Here is an 18,873-nt window from a genome sequence, read left to right on the forward strand (position 1 = left end):
TAAATATCCTCTTAAAGAAGCTTAAGAGTAAAGTAGTAACCTTTAATAAAGGTTTAGTAATAGGACTATAGGTCTATAATAAGGTAGAATATATAATTAACCTAGAGCTAGAAAAAAAGCTACTATTTAGGCTAATCTATTTATTAAATAAAAAATAGCTAGAGAAGCTTTACTAATATTTTACTAAGAACTTAGTAAATAAATATATTACTGTTAGTAGAGGAGCCTATAGGTTATATGACCTACCTCTACCTCCTTCTTGGCTAGCCTCTGCCTACTGTAGGTAGCCTACTCCTAGTTAGCTTTATATTATAGTTATTACTAATACAACAGTATTACCTTACTTTACTACTCCTATAGGTTATAAGGCCTAGGTTAATACTAATTAATTTTCTTTATAATTAATTAATTAGCTACCTTTGCCTCTTCTTTTTTGCTTTTTTAATAGTCTATAGTAATATCTATAAAACGTTGTAGTTGCTGCCTATATTGCTGTTAACTGCCTGTCTACTATAGTTATGTTGCCTTATAATAATAATAAGTAATAAACTTAAAACGTTGCTTCTACCTATACCTCTTCTTACTTAGACATCTAATAAACAACAGTAATTTATGTAATAATTTAGATATACCCCTTATCCTATAAAAGAAACGTATAAAGTTTAATATATTATTAGGCTACTTATAGTCTAGGGGAGACTCTTATCTATATTATATATTATATTATTCTTTCTTATGTTAGTAATTAACTATTATTATAGCTAATAAGGTTAACTACTAAACAGTTGTATAGTTTATCTTTAAGCTAAAGGGGGAGTTAAACTAGTTATAATAGTAAGTCCTAGTTAATATATTACTTTACGCTACTAAAGTTAAGAAATATATTAATTATAAAGTCCTTTAACTAGTAATTAATACTAATAAGTATAAGAATTAGGAAAATAAATATAATACTACCTATAGTATTATTATTAGCACTTATAACCTTATAATTATTAAACTCCTTAATATAGGCTAAGTTAATAATAGTAACCTATATACTCTTATAAAAACACTTAAGAAGTTTATCCTTAAGGTATTTAAAGATGCTATTACTGCCCTTATTAATAAGTTTAGTAAAGGTAGTGCCTAAGACTATAAAACCTTTTATAATACCTTTACAAGGGTTTAATACCTCTAAAGCTATATTACTAGCCTCTATAGTAAAAACTCTAACTACTATTAGGCTATTCTTATACTTAACTACTTTAAGGTGTAACTACTAGATACCTATAAGTACTACACTAATAATAATAAAACATCTACCTAGGCAAAGGTTATTAAGACTATTTATACTTTTACTTAAAATAAAGAATAAAAAATAAGACTTATTATATACTATAAAAACGCTATTAATTTAATAGTAACCTCTTCTAGTGCTAACTAAGGTACTACTTTTACTAAGAATATTACCTATAGTAGTTTTTACCTTTATTATAAAAAAAACTACTCTACTATAAAGTACTAGACTATTTACCTAAAGCTAGTTTTTACTAATTATCCTTATTATAATACCCTTTTTACTTATATAACTAAGTATATTTATAATAAGGATTATAAAAAAGGATTATTTAACTTATTATTAACTTTTATTTTTATTAAAGAAGCCTTAGGTACTCTTAGTAGCTTCTCTATTATTAGCCTAGCTATAAAGCCTAGCTATATAGTATATATAGCTATTAATAATAAGGTTATTACTACCTCTAATATTATACTAGATTTAGGCTACTTTAACCCTATGTTTAACTTATTAACCTACTTTATATCCTATATAGTCTATAGTAACCTTTAACCCTTTACTATAGTAAACAGTAATTAGGTGTATTTAGAGGGCAGTAGTACTGTTTTCTTCTAGACAGAGGATCTAGCTAACCTAACTTAGACTATTAACTAGACTATTAAAGATGTTAAGTATAGCCCTCTTAGCCTAGTTAACCTCCTTAGCCTAGGTAAGTTATATAAGGTAGGCATTAAATATAACTATACTACTACTTATATTATTAACACTAAATCTAAGGCCTATTTAACTACTATTAAATAGATCTTTAACGTCTATATTCTTTATATAACTAATAGCCTAACTATACCTATAGTAACTACCCTTAGCTTAACTATAGTTAAAGGTAAGTGCTAACTAACCCTTAAGATAATATATTACTAACTTATTTACGCTTATTTATTATAGGTTATTAAGGCCTACTGTTAAGTAGGTATATAATTTATATAGGCAGAGATTAATAACTTTTACTATAAGGCCTACTACTTAGCTAAATCTATAGAGCTTATTAGCTATAATACTCTGTTGCCCTTTACCCTTGTAGGTAAAGAAATCTATATTATATATATACACAAGAAGGGTAGTAAGTACCCCCTTTATTTTATAAAAATAGAGCCCTATATAATAAAGGGTTACCTTGTTAGTTATAGCTCTTTATATAGTTATATTTACTATATCTATATCCTTAATTAAAAGTAAGTTATCTATTACTATAATATTTATTTTTATAAAGGGAAAAAGAAGACTATTCTTTACCCTATTGCTAACGTAAACATCCTAGTAGATACTAACTATAATATACTCTTTAATAAGCCTAACCTCTAGATTTAGTTTCCTAGCTAAGTCCTTAATTCTTACCTACTAGTTACTAAGACCTTATAAAACTAGTAGGCTAACTAAACTAATAGTAGTACTATTAATAGTAAGTGTATTAATAATACTACCTATATAACTTTACCCCTAGAGAATACTACTATACCTACCTTATTACTTACTAATAAATAGCCTATAAATAAATAACTAAATAAACAGGATAATACTTTTACTAATAATAAGTTTTATAAGGTTATCTAATAAGAAGCTAACTATTTTCCTTTAGTTATAGAGGAGGATAAGCTAGACCTTATTATTAAGGCCTTTACTACTATATCTACTACTAAGTATATTACTACTAGTTACCTATGTTATACTAGTGTAGTAAAGCTACCTAGCTACTATTATAAGATAGTAGGCATTTAAAACTACAAGAAAAAGGTATATCTTTTAGCTAATATTTAGGTATACTAAGATAGTTAAAGTTACTTTATTAGTACCTTTATAGTAGCTATATTATTAAAGGTACTATCTACTAGTTATAATATACTTACTACCTTTAAGAAGGCAAAGGAAGGCCTATACTAGTACTATTAGAAATAGGCCTATAATACTAAGATTTAATAATTTAATAATAAGAAGGTATATACCTTTATTAACCCTTTAACTAAAGCTAAGGTGCTACTAGGTAAATAGGTATTTAATATTAAAACTAATATAAATAATAAAATTATACGCTTTAAGGCCTAATAGGTAGTCTATAGTAACTTTAAGTAGGGTAATTAGTTATTATAAAAGGTATATATAGCTATAGCTACTACTACTACTATTTACCTCTTTTTTACTATTATTACTCTTTATAGATTAAAGTATAAGATATATAACTTTAATACTACTTTTTTTACTGCCTCTGTTCTTACTAATACTAACGTCTATATTAAATAACCTACTAGTTATACTACTGCTAATAATAAAGTCTAGTTACTTTAAAAGGCCTTCTATAGTCTATATAAGTTACTACTGTAGTAGTTTATACTTATTAAAGGTAAAATAAAGAAAATTAGCTTTTAGCAGAGAATTATAAAAATACAAAATACAAAAATACAAATACATGTATTTGTATTTTTGTATTTTAGAGGAAAAATACATTACATGTATTTGTATTTGTATTTTACTAAAAGGAAATACAATACAAATACAAATACATGTATTTGTATTTGTATTTTTGTATTTTATTACACTTTATTTATAGTTATTAATAGTTATATATTAAAATATAATTAAACCTATTATATTTCTTTTATTATATTTCTACTGTATTTTTAAACTTTTAGTTAGTTATAAGCCTTTAAGTTAATAAACTAAGAATTATATTATTAATATATATAATATATATTTAGCTACTTATTTTATAATATAAAGTAGAATATAATATAATTACCTAGACTATATACTACTATTAATAATAAATAATAAAATTATAAGTAAGTAATATATAGTAGCTTATAGTGTAATACTAAGTATTAAATATAATAAATAATCTTTAAGTATAAAATAACTATAATCTTAAATCTAACTATTCTTATTATCTATATCTAGTATATCTAATAGTATTAGTATATATATATATATATATATATATATATATATATATATACTAAAGAATATCAGAGCTATTACTAGAATAATCTATAACTAAAGTATTATTCTCTTCTTCTTCTATTTCTTCTTCTAATTCCTCTTCTATATCGTTTTCAATATATATACTATTATTATCCTCCTCTTCTATAGTAAAATCTAATTCATCATCTGAAACTTCAGAATAATCAAATAAATCACTATATAACTTAGGATTAATTAATTCTAAGTTACTATTATTATTAATAATAGAATTCCAGTTCTTTAATAGTACTAGTTGCCTTCTGTTTTTATGGGTAAGTCTAGTTCTTCTTTTTGTTATTATATTACTAGATTGGTTAAAACTAGCTTCTACTGTAGCTGAAGTTGAAGGTATAGCAAGGTATTTTCTAGCTATAATACTTAGTATAGGGAATTTAACTTCGTTATCTTGCCACCAGTTAATAGGGTTAACCTAGTTATAGTATATTAGTATTTAATCTTATTTTAGTAGTAAATTATTAGTTAATATTAATACTAGTAATTAATAACTTAATATTAATACTAGTAATTAATAATATTACTTATAGAGTTATAGTTTATATTATTACTAGTAGTTAATATTCTTTCTAGTAATATTATTTACTACTAATAAATAATAAAGGGTCTAATAATAATAAATTAACTTACTTTATCTCCTTGAATATTAACTCTAAAGTAGTTATTTAATTTATCCTTTTGTATATTCTTATTTTCTTGTTTACTTTGAATAGGAAATAAATTACTAATATATTCCTCTTTAACCTTATTATTAGGTAGCTTAATTTTACTTTTAATAGTATTAGTAGAAGTTTCTATAGTAGTATTAATAAGTAAAGTTTCTTTATTTTTTCCTTTATTCTTAGTAGTAATATTATTACTATTAGTTAAGGTTTCTATACTTATTCTATCTTTAATAGATTCTAAGTATAGACCTTTTTGATTTTTTATTAATAAATCATTAATAATATAGTTTTTTAAGCTATTAATTAGTTAGTTATTTACTATATAATAATATTACTATTAATAAAGGTTTTATAATATATATATATATATATATATATATATATATTAACTTTATATTTAACTTACCTATTAAACTCCCTTGCTAAGTCGTTTTTTGCTAAGGTTATAATACTATTAGGTATAAAGGATACTAGACTATTTTTTCTAAGACTTTTATAATTAAGTCTAGGGTCTAGAATAAACCCTATTAAATAAGGCTTATATTTACTATAATAAGTATTAGGCGTAATAGGGTATGGAAAATAGTCTTCAAGCTTCTGTAACCCTATATTTATAGCTTTAATAAATATAGAAGAATAAGGATATTTAGTTTCATTAAACTAGAAAGAAATAGTTAGTAGAATTCCTATAGTTATTAATATACTATTTAAATAGTATAAATAAAAGAAATATAATAATAGTATTAATTTAATAAATAAAAGAATATTATTAATATAATAAATATAAGATTAGTATATATACTAGCTTTAATATATAGGCTTATATATTTTAATAGTAAATACTATAATATATATATATATATGAATATACTTTCTTAAATATATACTTTCTTAAATAATAATTACTTACTTTATCTACTTGGTTTTCTTTAGAAGTATGTAGGGCTTTAATATCTAATAGTTGATAATAAATATTCCCTATTATACTAAGAGTAGTACTAATAGTTATATAACTCCGGCTTTGTAGATATATAGTAGGGCTATAAAAAACTCGAAGTATATCTCTTAAATAAGTAAGTTGTATCCAGTCATTAATATTAGGATAAATAATCCTAAATATCTTATTTTTAGTTAACTTATATAGTATATCTAAGGCTGGTTTTAGCTCTATAGCTATATTAAGCATTAGATATACTGAATTCCATCTAGTCTCATTACCTAGAGGAAGATTAGTAACTATTAGGTTATATAGTATTATATATATATATATATATATATAAAGATATTAATATAAGTAGGTATATATATATAGATATTAATATAAATATATATATATAAGTAGGTATATATATATAGATATTAATATAAATATATTTATATAAGTAGGTATATATATATATATATATATTATATATAGTAGTAAATAGTTACTTACAGAGGGGTATTTTTGTTTTATAACTATTAACAGGGAATTCTTTACCCTTTTTTGCGTGGTTAATAGCAGTTTGGAATTCTTCATATAATATAGTATTATTTCTTAGTAGTATTACTAATCTTTTCAGCTTTCCAATATTACCTATTATAATATTAGTCTAAGTATATATATATATATATATATATATATATATTAATTATTATAATAATAATTAAAAGTACTTACTATAGTTATTTTTTAATACTTTTTCTTGATCTTTATAAGATAATTTATCTAAAGCGCCTGTATAGTTATTTAAGATATATTCTGCTTTAAATTCAGATATATCTTTATCTAACACTATACTGCTAATATATTTATCTATAATAGCTTTAGCTACTAGATTTAATATATGTGCTATACATCTTATATTATATAAAGATATACTATTATTAGTATTATAACTTAGTAAAAAGCTATTTAAAAAAGTATTATTATTAGTGCCGTTATCTCTTGTTATACTAAGAAATTAAATAGTTAGTTAACTATATATATATATATATATATATATACTTAAGGTAAAAAAATAAAACACTTACCTAATAATATTTTCTTTAGGTATACTATATTTATTAATAATACTTTCTTTAAAGACTTCTTGTATATATAAGCCAGTATGTGCACTATTTAAGTATTTAAAGCCTAAATAAGTTATAATAGTTAGTATATATATATTTATAATAAGTTAATAATAGTAAAATTATTAATAACTAGTTTTAGATAAAAGAAATAGTTAATATACCTAATTATATATAGTTTAACTTAGCAGAGTTATCTATATAAGAGCCTATAACCCCTAAATAGGCCTTATTATCTATAGAGGTCCATATATCTAGCTGAATAGATATATAACCATAGTTTAAAAAGTGTTGCTGTAGGTTATATATAATAGTTGCTTCTAAGCTAGTAAACTTAATACCTAAGTATTTAGTTAAGCCTCTATAATTAACAGTAGGACTAGAGCTATATCAAGATAATATTAGTAAAATATATAAATATATATATAAATATATATATAGTAATAATTAAAAGCTAACTTACTTATTTAAATAAGATAATAAAGAATTAAACTCATTAGAAGTAATATTACTATAAGGTATATTAAATTGTAGTAGATAATTAATAATATAATTATAGAATTCTGTTTCTTCTATATTATTATAATTATTAATAGTACCACTTTCTCTATATCTTCGTTTATTTGGTGTATTAGACATAAAGTTATTAATAGTGCTTTGTGTAATATTACTTCTATTATTATTCTTTATATAGTCCTGAACTATTAAAAGGTTAGTAAGTAAATAATAATAATATTATTAATTATAATTATTATTATAATAAGAGTAGTAGTTATAATAATACATAACTATTATATATATTAATAATATATATATCTATAATATATATATCTATAATATATATATCTATAATATATATATCTATAATATATATATCTATAATATATATATCTATAATATATAAATCTATAATATATAAATCTATAATATATAAATCTATAATATATATATTATTAATATATATATATATATATATATATAGTTATATTACTATATATAAAGAAGGTAATAATATAGAAGTATGAAGTAACTTACACTTAATTTTATCTATATCTAGTTCTTCTTTTTCTGATGTTGCTATTATAGGGTGGGTTTTTTTATAGTGAGTTACTGCATTAGACGTCTAAAATCAAGCTGCTTTAGTAGTAAATTTCTTATTACAACCTTTAATATTACAGGTTAATTCTATTTCCCTATCTTTACTTAAATTAATAGGTAATAGTTTATAAGTAAATAAACCGTTAGTAATAGGATACTGCTTAGTGCCTTTAAAGATATAATTTTTTTGATTTTCTATTTTATGGGCGTATAAAAACTGGTTTTTAGTACTATTAATTGATATCTGAGAGGAATTAATAATAGAATCCTCTGCTTGAGAGGTGCTAGAGGATTCACTAGCGTAGAAGGAATCGCCGGATTCAGAAGCCATTTTTTTATTATATATATATATATATATATATATATATTCTTTAATAAAGAGTAAAATAAAGTAGTTAAGATAGTTAATAGTTAAATAAATAGTTAAAAGTATTCTTATAATCTTTACTATTATTAATATAATAGTATTCTTTAAAGTATATAAGAAAGTAAGTTACTATTTACTATAAGAAAAATAAAGAAGTAAAATACTACTATATATACTTTTTTTACTTAGTATATAACTTACTATAACTATATATTTAGTATATAACTATAACTATACCCTTATACTATAGTTATACCTTTTAATTATATAAACCTATAAATATAACTATACCTTTATACTGTAGTTATACCTTTTAGTTATATAAAACTTTAACTATAACTATAACTATACCTATATCTTTAAGCTATAGTTATACCTTTTAATTTTATAAAACTATAACTATAACTATAACTATACTCTTATATTATACTTATAGTTATAGTTTAAGATTTTATAAGACTATAACTATAACTATAACTATACTCTTATATTATACTTATAGTTATAGTTTAAGATTTTATAAAACTATACCTATAACTATAATTATAACTATACCTTTAAGGTATATTTATATCTCTTAAATTTATAAAACTATAACTATAACTATAACTCTACTTTTATATTATACTTATAGTTATAGTTTAAGAATTTATAAAACTATATTAATAGATATACTTATAACTATACCCTTAAGCTATAGTTATATCTTTTAATTTTATAAAACTATAAGTATAACTAAAAATATACCTTTAAGCTATATTTATACCTTAAAATTTTATAAAACTAAATCTAAAACTATAACTATACCTTTATATTATACTAATAGTTATAGTTCTAGATTTTATAAAACTATAACTATTACTATAATATAATTATACCCTTATACTATAGTTATACTTAGAGGTTTAGATCTTATATCTTATAATTTTATAAAGAATAGAAATACTATAATATATATCTAAATATATATAACTTATATCTTATAAAATACAGTATTATTAGTATATATAGTTTATATAGACTATTAAAGTTATTTTTATATAATTTATTTAAGGAAGAAAAAAATAAATAACGATATGTATTTTAAATACAAAAATACAAATACAAATACATGTATTTGTATTTTAAATACAAATACATGTATTTAAGAAAAACTAAAATAAAATACAAATACGTATTTATATTTGTATTTGTATTTGTATTTTTGTATTTATATTTTGTATTTGTATTGTATTTTGTATTTTTTTGTAATTCTCTGGCTTTTAGCTAGTTAAAGAGAAAATCTACTTCTTCTATAATAAGGACCTTAATACCTACGCCTTAATATATATTAATAATAATATAGTAGCTATATTTACTACTAAGATAACTAGAAAGGTATATAATATACTTACTAAGGTCTACTTACTAAAGGACCTTAGTAAGGCCTCTTAGTTTCTTAGCTTTTAGATTTAGTATTCTACTACTAATAAGATTTATATTAATTAATATAAGTATACTAAAGGTATACTTTATTACTTTAGTTATATTAACCTTTAGCTAGTTAAGACCTTATTACCTACTAACTAGGACCTTCCTATTACTTAGAATAAAGATAACTATACTAAAGCTAACTAATAACTCTATATTAAATAGACTAGCTACCTTAACTAGTTAGCTACTAGAATACACCTAGATATTACTTTTGTAGTTAGTAAGCTCTCTTAGGCTAATACTAGCCTATTACCTACCTATTAGGTAGCTATTAAGTACCTTTTTTACTACCTTAAAGGTACTACTTATTATAATATCTTATTTAGTAAACTTAACCCTTTTACTAACGTTAGCCTTTACACTATAGTAAATACTTCTTTTACTAATAATTACCTATTATAGGTATCTATAGGTAGTTATATTATTTACTTTACTAGCTTACTAGTAGCCTAGAAGTCTAAGTAATAGACCTTTGTTACTTTAAGCTTTACTAAGGTAAAGTTTGTTAACCTTATACTAGTAGTAATTACTATAAAGTAGATTTATTACTATACTAAATAGCTCCTTAGCTAACTACTAGATACTTTAATTATCCTTTTTACTAATAGTGCTAATATAATAGTTAATATTATAAATTCTCTTAATAAAGTATAAACTTAAAGTATTAATGTCTAATATAAATAGATAATTTAAGAGGTTTATATCTATAAGAATATTACCCTTTAACTTATTTATAGCACTAAGATAGCTACTAATAGCCTTATAAAGGTATTAGCCTTAAATAAATATAAAGATTTTATTAGACTATTAGGTATAGTAGATAGTTTAGATTAATAAGTTATATAAGTATATAGATAGACTATATAGATAATAGATTATATAGATTATATAGGCTTATTAGTATATAGATAAATTATTACTAGACTAATAGGTAAATTACTAGCCTTTTACTAAAGTTATTATATACTTTAAAAACTCCTTAGATTTAGAGGATTTAAGGTTAGGTAGTTATTTGCTACTATTGTTATAATATACAGGAGTAGGCTAGCAGAGCCTAAGGGGGAGTGTTAGTAGAGGAGCCTATAGGTTATATAACCTACCTCTACCTCCTTCTTAGCTAGCCTCTGCCTACTATAGGCAGCCTACTCCTAGTTAGCTTTATATTATAGTTATTACTAATACAACAGTATTACCTTACTTTACTGCTCCTATAATTACTATATCTACTAGTAAGGCTAAAGCACTTATATTATTTATACTAAAGAAAGATAGCACTATATACCTTTATATAGATTATTAAGGCCTTAATAAGGTTACTATAAAGAATTAGTATTTACTACTATTAATTAGTAAGCTATTAAATAGGCTTTAGGAAGTAAAATAGATCTTAAAGGTAGATATTTATAATATATACTACTGTATTAATATTAAGAAAAAAGACTATTAAAAAATAGTATTTTAGACTAAATATAGTTACTTTAAATATATAGTTATACCTTTTAGGTTAATAAATATACCTATAATATTCTAGGCGTTTATTTACTAGGCGTTTAGTAAGCTACTTAATATATATTATATTATATATATAGATAACCTTATAATTTACTTTACTATAAGGAAGTAATACACTAAGGACCTTAAGAAGGTCTTCTAAAGGCTTTAGATATTTAGACTATTTATAAAGCTATCTAAGTGTTTATTCTATTAATAGAAAGTTAAATTCCTAAGGTATATAATTACTTTAGATAAAATTAAGATAGATAAGTCCTAAGTGTAAATAATTACTAACTAGAAGGCACTAAAGTCTATAAAAGATATTTAAGTATTCTTAAGGTTCTATAATTTTTATTATAAGTTTATCCTAGGGTATATAAGTATTACTATACCTATAATATCTTTATTAAAAAGGTATATAAGTGCTCTTTATATATTTAAATAAATAAAAGAGGCTAATATAGCCTTTAATTAGCTAAAGGTTACTTTTTTATTAGTAACTATACTAATATATTAAAACCTATAATAGGCTATATATATAAAAATAAATATATTAATTAAGGCTATTATAGTTATCTTTTTTAGTAAGTAAAGAGGTAGTAGTAACTAGTTACTTCCTAGTTATAGAAGCTTAGTAAGACAGAGTAATAATAGGCTATAAAGTAGTAAAAGCTACTAGCTATTATAGAAGGATTAGAGTATTAGGCCTATTACCTTTAGGGGCTTTTAAAGAAGTTCTTAGTCTTAATAGATTACTAAGTATTAAAGAGTATTATTAGTATACCTATATAAGACCTTTAGAAAAAGCTTACTTACTAAGTATATAAATTATTAGTGTTTAACTTTAACCTAGAGTATAAACTAAGAAAAATAAATTTAGTAAATAGACTATCTTAGAAGCTAGACTATATAAAAAGAGAAGTACTATATATAGATATTTTATTAACACTAGTAAAAAAGCTATAGCTTATTAATAAGCTACTACTTAATATACACTAAAAGATTATAGGCCTTAAAGAGAAAAATAAAACTATAACTATATATATTTAAGTAGTAAAGACTTTATTAAATAATCCTAGCTATAAAGTAAATAGTTCTTAAGATAAAGAATTCTTTTTTTTAAGTTAGTAGTAGGCTATAAGGCGCCTTAACTATTTAGTAATAATTACTACTATTATTACCTAAGGCTAAAAAGTAAAGAGGTAATTAAAGAATACTTAGTAAGAAGTTACTTAGGTAACTAAAGAACCTAAAAAAGCTAAGGTTATTATACTAAAATAATATATCTTATACTAAGTTATAAAGGAACTTATAACTAGTAAAATAGTATATACACTAGACCTTATAACTAAGATAAAAGAGCTTATTAAAGGACTATAGGCTAAAGATAAGTTTTACTTATTATAGTTAGTAAAAGTATATAGTATAGCTAATAAGTTAAAAGTATATACTATTAATAAAGAAAGTACTTTATTCTTTAAGAGAAAACTAGTAATCTTATAAGTAAAATCTCTAAAAGTAAAAATCCTTTACTAACACTATAATAACCCTAGGGTAAGCTATATAAAGGCTACTAAGACCCTTAAGCTTATTATAAAGAAGTTCTATTAGAAAAGAATTATAAAAGATATATAATAGTATATTAAGGGATATAAGTATTATTTTAGTATTATAGTCCTTAGGTATAAGCTATATAGGTAGTTATAGTTACTACTATTACTATTATACTTATTCTAGGAGATTTTAATAGACTTTATTATAAGGCTATTACTAAGTGCTTATAATAATAGTACTAAGTATAACTATATACTAGTTATCCTATATTAAATAACTAAGTTTATAATATTTATACTTACTTAAAAAATACTAAATATAGTATAAATAGTAAAAATCCTCTATAAGAGGGTAAAGTATAGGTTTAAGACACCTAAAGGGATTATAAATAATAAGGATAAGCTATTTATAAGCCTTTTCTAGGAAAAGTTTATAAAAGAAAAAGTAATATATTACTAACTATTTACTATATATTACCTAACGTATATATATAGCAAGTGGCCTATTATAGTAAGTGGCCTAGTTCCTTATTGCATAGAAAACCTCCCTTTTTTAACTATTTTTTAAAAATCTAAATCTTATCTAAAACTTATGCAACTCTGTATATAGGTGTTAATAAGAGTTAGAAAGTAGGAAAAAATACTCTAGAAATTATTATATAACCCTAACCCTGTACTTTAATATTAAGCCTTATTAGTAGAGAGTAATAAAGAGTAACAAAGGAAAACAGGGTTAGGGTATAATAATAATTTCTATAGTATTTTTTTCTATAATTTAACTCTTATCGTTATATAATACAGAAGACTAGACCTTTTTTATTTATAGATTTGCTTTTTAAAAAATAGTTAAAAAAGGGAGGTTTTCTATACAATAAGGAACTAGGCTACTCACTATAATAGGCCACTTACTATACATATACGTTATAGACTAATAGTTAAATAAAGTAGACCTATTAGATATTAAAAAAGTATTTATAGTTATATACTAATAGATTACTAAATAAATAAGTAGTATAGCTAAATAAAGCTAAATTTATCTATAATAATAGCTAGTACTTTACTACTAAGGTATTCTTCTTTATAGTACTATATAAGTACTACCTTAAGAGTATAAAGTATATACTTAGTAATAAGGTTACTATACAAGAGGTAAAAAAGTAAATTAAGAGAATTACTAAAGTAAAAAAGTAAATAGCTAAAGTATAAGTAAAGACTACTAAATTATAAGCTACTTATTATAATAAAAGGCACCTATATAAGAAGTTTTATTATAGAGAGGTTATTAGGCTTTTAATAAAAAATATATACTTTAAGAATAAGAAGCTAGTACTATACTATATTAAAGTAACTATTATAGAGAGAATTAGTAGCTAGGTGTACTAAGTATATCTTCTAAAGTAGTACTAGCGCTTATATAATATATTCTTAGTCTTTTTTTTAGAACTATAAGGGGAAAGTTAGTAACTACTTACTAAAGACTTAATAAGACTCTCTAAATTAGAACTAGAAGATAATATATAAGAAGTAAAAGAGATTATTAGCTACTAAAGTAGTAAAGATAATCTTTATTAGCTAGTAAAATAGGCTAAATAGCCTATAAAATATAATATATAAAAACTACTAAGCTACCTAAAGAAAGTAAAAGAAGTAGTTAAAAGGTATAAGAAATAAAGGAAGAAAGTTTACTAAAAATAAGATAACTAGAATATTATTAGTAACTATTTACTAAATATATATTTATTAGTAAAACTTATCTAAGAATTATTTTATTTAACCTAAACACTTATAATATTTAAGATAAAGAACTAATAGTATAAAACTATTACTAAAAAGTTAATAATAGAATTATACTTAAGTATTAAGGTTATAAGGATTAATAAACTTAATACTAGCCTTATAAGTAGCCTAGAGAGTATTAGTATAAAAATAATATACTTATTATAGGTAGCCTACTTTTTATTAGTAATAAGGTTAAAGATAACTATTTTACTCTTAGCCTTAGTAAAAGCTTTACTCTTTAGGCTAATAAAAGTATAATTATTTACTAAATACTTAGTAAACTTATTATATATAAAAGTAGTAAGACTACCTTAAGGGCTATTAAAAAAGCTATTAAGGATAGCCTAAGCGTTAGTAATAAGCTAGGCTAAAGTAGAAGGCTTTACTAAGCCTTTACTAATAGTAAGGCTAAAAAGACTAGTAGTAATAGGACTATTAATAAAGACCTAAGGTTTACTAAGGACTTATATAAACTTCTCTTAGTTATCTTAATTTTTACTAAAAGCCTTAGCCTTAGCCTTAGTAGCTTTAAGGAGACTATAGAGGGTTCTTAAGGCTACTAACTACTTAGTAGTAAAAAGTAACTAAGCTAGTTAAAGGCTATAGTATTATAAGTAACTATAGTAATATTAAGGTTAATCTAGAAAAAAGTAGTATAAGTAAGATAGTTTACTAACTACTTACTAATATAGTAATACTTCTTATAATACTTAGAGAAAAAGTTAAAAGTATTAGGCTTTAACTTAAATATATACTTATCTTCTTTAGTAGAAATATAAGTAGTCTTTAGGGTATAGGTCTTATAAGAAGTTATAGTCTAATAACTATAATTAATAAAGGTAGTACTATAAATAGTAATAATATAAGCTAGGATATTATTTACTAAGTACTTAGTAACTAACTTATAAAAATTCTTAAACTAAGAAAACTTATCTAGATACTTAGGCTTATTACTTTTCTAGGTAACTAAATTATACTCTTTAAGGTTATTAGTAGCTACTTATAAAGTAAGTATATAAATATTATTATATAAGTAAGCTAACTAAAATAAGTAAAGGTAGTTATATATTTTATTTTTATTAAAGATATTAAGAAGTCTAAGCTAGAATTAATTAGTTATAGAATAATTACTAAAGGACTACTAAATTTACCTAAACCTAGACTAAAAAAGTAATATATTTATAGTTAAAAGTAAGCTCCTAGAGTATAGCTTACTTAAAGTAGACTTTATAACTACCTACTAAAAGGTTAATAATATAGTTAGTAATATACTCTTAAGTAGTAAAATAATAAGTAAAAGCTAGTAAAATATAGCCTTAGTTAATACTACTAAAAGTATCTTCCTCTTTTAGGCAGTAGTAATAAATTATTATATTTTAATAATACTAAGTAATACTATAAAGCTCTTAGGGGACTTATTTAAGGAAAACGTTAGTACTTAGTAAAGGCTTACTAATAGTAAGATAACTTACTATAGAGTATTTCTTTTTATTAACCTAGTAAAGAATATACTTAGTAATATAGTAACTAGTAATATAGATAAGGCTAAAGATATTATAATATATACTAGAAAAGTAATAGATATAAAGAGTACTACTTTTTAAATTCTTAAAGCCTTTATAAAAATTATACTTTATCTTAATAACTATCTATATATAAAAAATAACTAATATCTTAGGTAACTAGCTAGTAAAAGCTTAATAAAAGAAATAAAAATAAGAATAAGAAAAATAATATTAAAAAATAAAGAAATAAAGCTTATAAGATATTATAATAATAAAAAATTATAGATTTATAATAATAAATATTTACTAAAAGGTTACTAAGTAAAAAAAAAAAAAAAAGTAAATAAAAGACTAGTAAAAAAAAACTTTTTACTTAAGTAACTACTAAGTAAAAAGAAAAAATAAGCTAGGTAACTAGCTAAGTTATATTTACCTTTATATAACTATTTTATTTAATATCTTATAACCTAGTAACTATTTACTAATATATTACTAAATAAAAATATAAAGTATACTTAACTATATAATAATAATAAGGCTACTATATTCTAGAAGAATAAGGACCTTTAGTAAAAATAATAAAAAAAGTTAAAAAGGTTATTCTAAATAAGAAAAAAAGCTATAGTTATATATTATTATGATTTCTTAAAAGAGTATTATATAATAACTTTAGGACAAAGTCTAAGGGGGAGAAAAGTAATTATAATAGGATTTATAGCACTAGCTATAGGTCTTAGTAATAGGTTACTAAGCCTTTAGCGCCTTACCCTACTATCTAGTTTTTTAGTAGTAGAGCCTCTATTGTCTAGGCTCTATAAGCTTAAGTCTTATAATACACTAATACCTACTATTAAGCCTTACCTAGTTAAGTGCCTATAGCTATTATCTTATAATAATAGCTTACCTAAGGATAAAGATTATTATAAGTGCCTTATTACCTATTACTATAGTATACCTAAGTGCACTATAGCTCTCTTTAACTTACTAGCTATATTCTATAGCCTCTATATATAACTATATAATAAAGTAGTAAATACTTTACTTTACTATAAGCTACCTATATAATACCTTATAAATGAATCTACTATAGAGGATAAGTAATTTTAGGTTAACTATAAGTATAATAGTAGCTATAATAACTATACTAATCTATAGTAAATATAAAGTTCTTTATAAAGTAACTACTATAGTAAAAACTAGTATAATAATAAATTAACTAAGAAGTACTTTATTTATAGTAAGCCTAGTTATTAGTTAACTAAATATACTAAAGAAAAGTAGTAACCTTTATTTAACTAGTATAAAAGTACTTACTTTATATAAGTTTTACTACCTACCTTTAACTACTTTCTTTTTAATTATAAAGGTTATAATATAAGTTATCTTTAAAAAGTAAGTAATAGTAATAAATAACTTATTAGTAATAATAATAACTATATAAATATAGTTTTCTTTATATTTATTACTTTCTTTATATAACTATTAATTAATAGCCTAACTATATTCTCTAAGTTATATAACTAGGTAACTACTTAGATACTTATTTATAAGAACCTATTAGTAACACTAAGGGATAGGTTAATATAGTTAACTGTATTTATTAGTAGTAATTAACAAATAATAGGGGTAACTATGGTTCTCTATTATGCGTAAAGAAAAGAAAGATAATTATTATAGGTTAGTTAGTTAAATAACTAACTTATTACCTATAAATCCTTAGAGAATCTATAGCTAAATATCTAAGGATTTGCTAGTAATAAGTTATTAGGGTTAACCTAATAACTCTAACATTTATCTATAATAGTTAATATTATAATACTAGTAACTTTCTATAGTACTAGAAATCCTTATTATTTATATCTAAAAGAATAGCTAAAAAACGTAATAAAAACAAGAAGCTAAAAAGTATTTAATACTCTTTGCTTATATAGCCTATTATATATAAGAAACTTATCTATTTATTTATATCTTTAACTGCCTATTACTAACTAGCTTCTCTAATATATTATTTAGTAATAACTTTATAAATTTATTTACTAGGTTATTACTACTATAAATCTACTATATCTTAAAAATCTTATAGTATTTATATAACTAGTAAAGGGCTATAATATCTATTATAAGTTACTTTTTTTTTTATAGTGCTAAGTTTTATAAGGCACTTATAAAGTAAGTATAAGTTAGTGTAGAGTATTATAAGTATTTATAGTAGCTTAAGGTAGTTAGTAATTATTATAAAAGTAGTACTAATTATATAGGTAATATTAGCGCTAGTAATTATCTTATAGACCTTAGAGGTAAATATACTATATATAACTCTTTTATACTTTATTAAGCTAAAGTAGATAATATTACTAGTTAATTTAAAGCTTTTACTATTAGTAGTAGGTTACTTAATAATTTATTTATTAGTAAGGACTATAATAAAGCTAAGTTAAAAGGTAAGGTTATAGTTATTTATAAATAAGCTGTTAATAAATATAAAAAGCTTAGTAGTTATAAGGTTAATTAGTAAAAATTATAGGCTATAGTTAAGGTTATTAATTTACTATTTAATTTAGTAGTTTAAAGCTTTAATCTA

General features: G+C 21.9%; 1 protein-coding gene across 1 annotated transcript; it reads right to left on the reverse strand.

Moving 5' to 3' along the window:
* Positions 1 to 5,645: 5,645 nt before the first annotated feature.
* On the reverse strand, positions 5,646 to 8,452 carry LY79DRAFT_585441 (uncharacterized protein; the record flags this gene model as incomplete). The annotated part of the gene is made up of 11 exons (XM_060560495.1): positions 5,646 to 5,657; positions 5,882 to 5,949; positions 6,190 to 6,207; positions 6,407 to 6,484; positions 6,632 to 6,679; positions 6,985 to 7,008; positions 7,365 to 7,408; positions 7,487 to 7,534; positions 7,808 to 7,811; positions 8,059 to 8,100; positions 8,353 to 8,452. 11 exons carry the CDS (start codon positions 8,450 to 8,452, stop codon positions 5,646 to 5,648), a joined length of 486 nt encoding a protein of 161 aa, XP_060406786.1.
* Between the last annotated feature and the right edge of the window lie 10,421 nt (positions 8,453 to 18,873).

This window comes from Colletotrichum navitas (assembly GCF_030913465.1).
Source record: "Colletotrichum navitas strain CBS 125086 chromosome Unknown LY79scaffold_253, whole genome shotgun sequence".
Lineage (NCBI taxonomy): Eukaryota > Fungi > Ascomycota > Sordariomycetes > Glomerellales > Glomerellaceae > Colletotrichum > Colletotrichum navitas.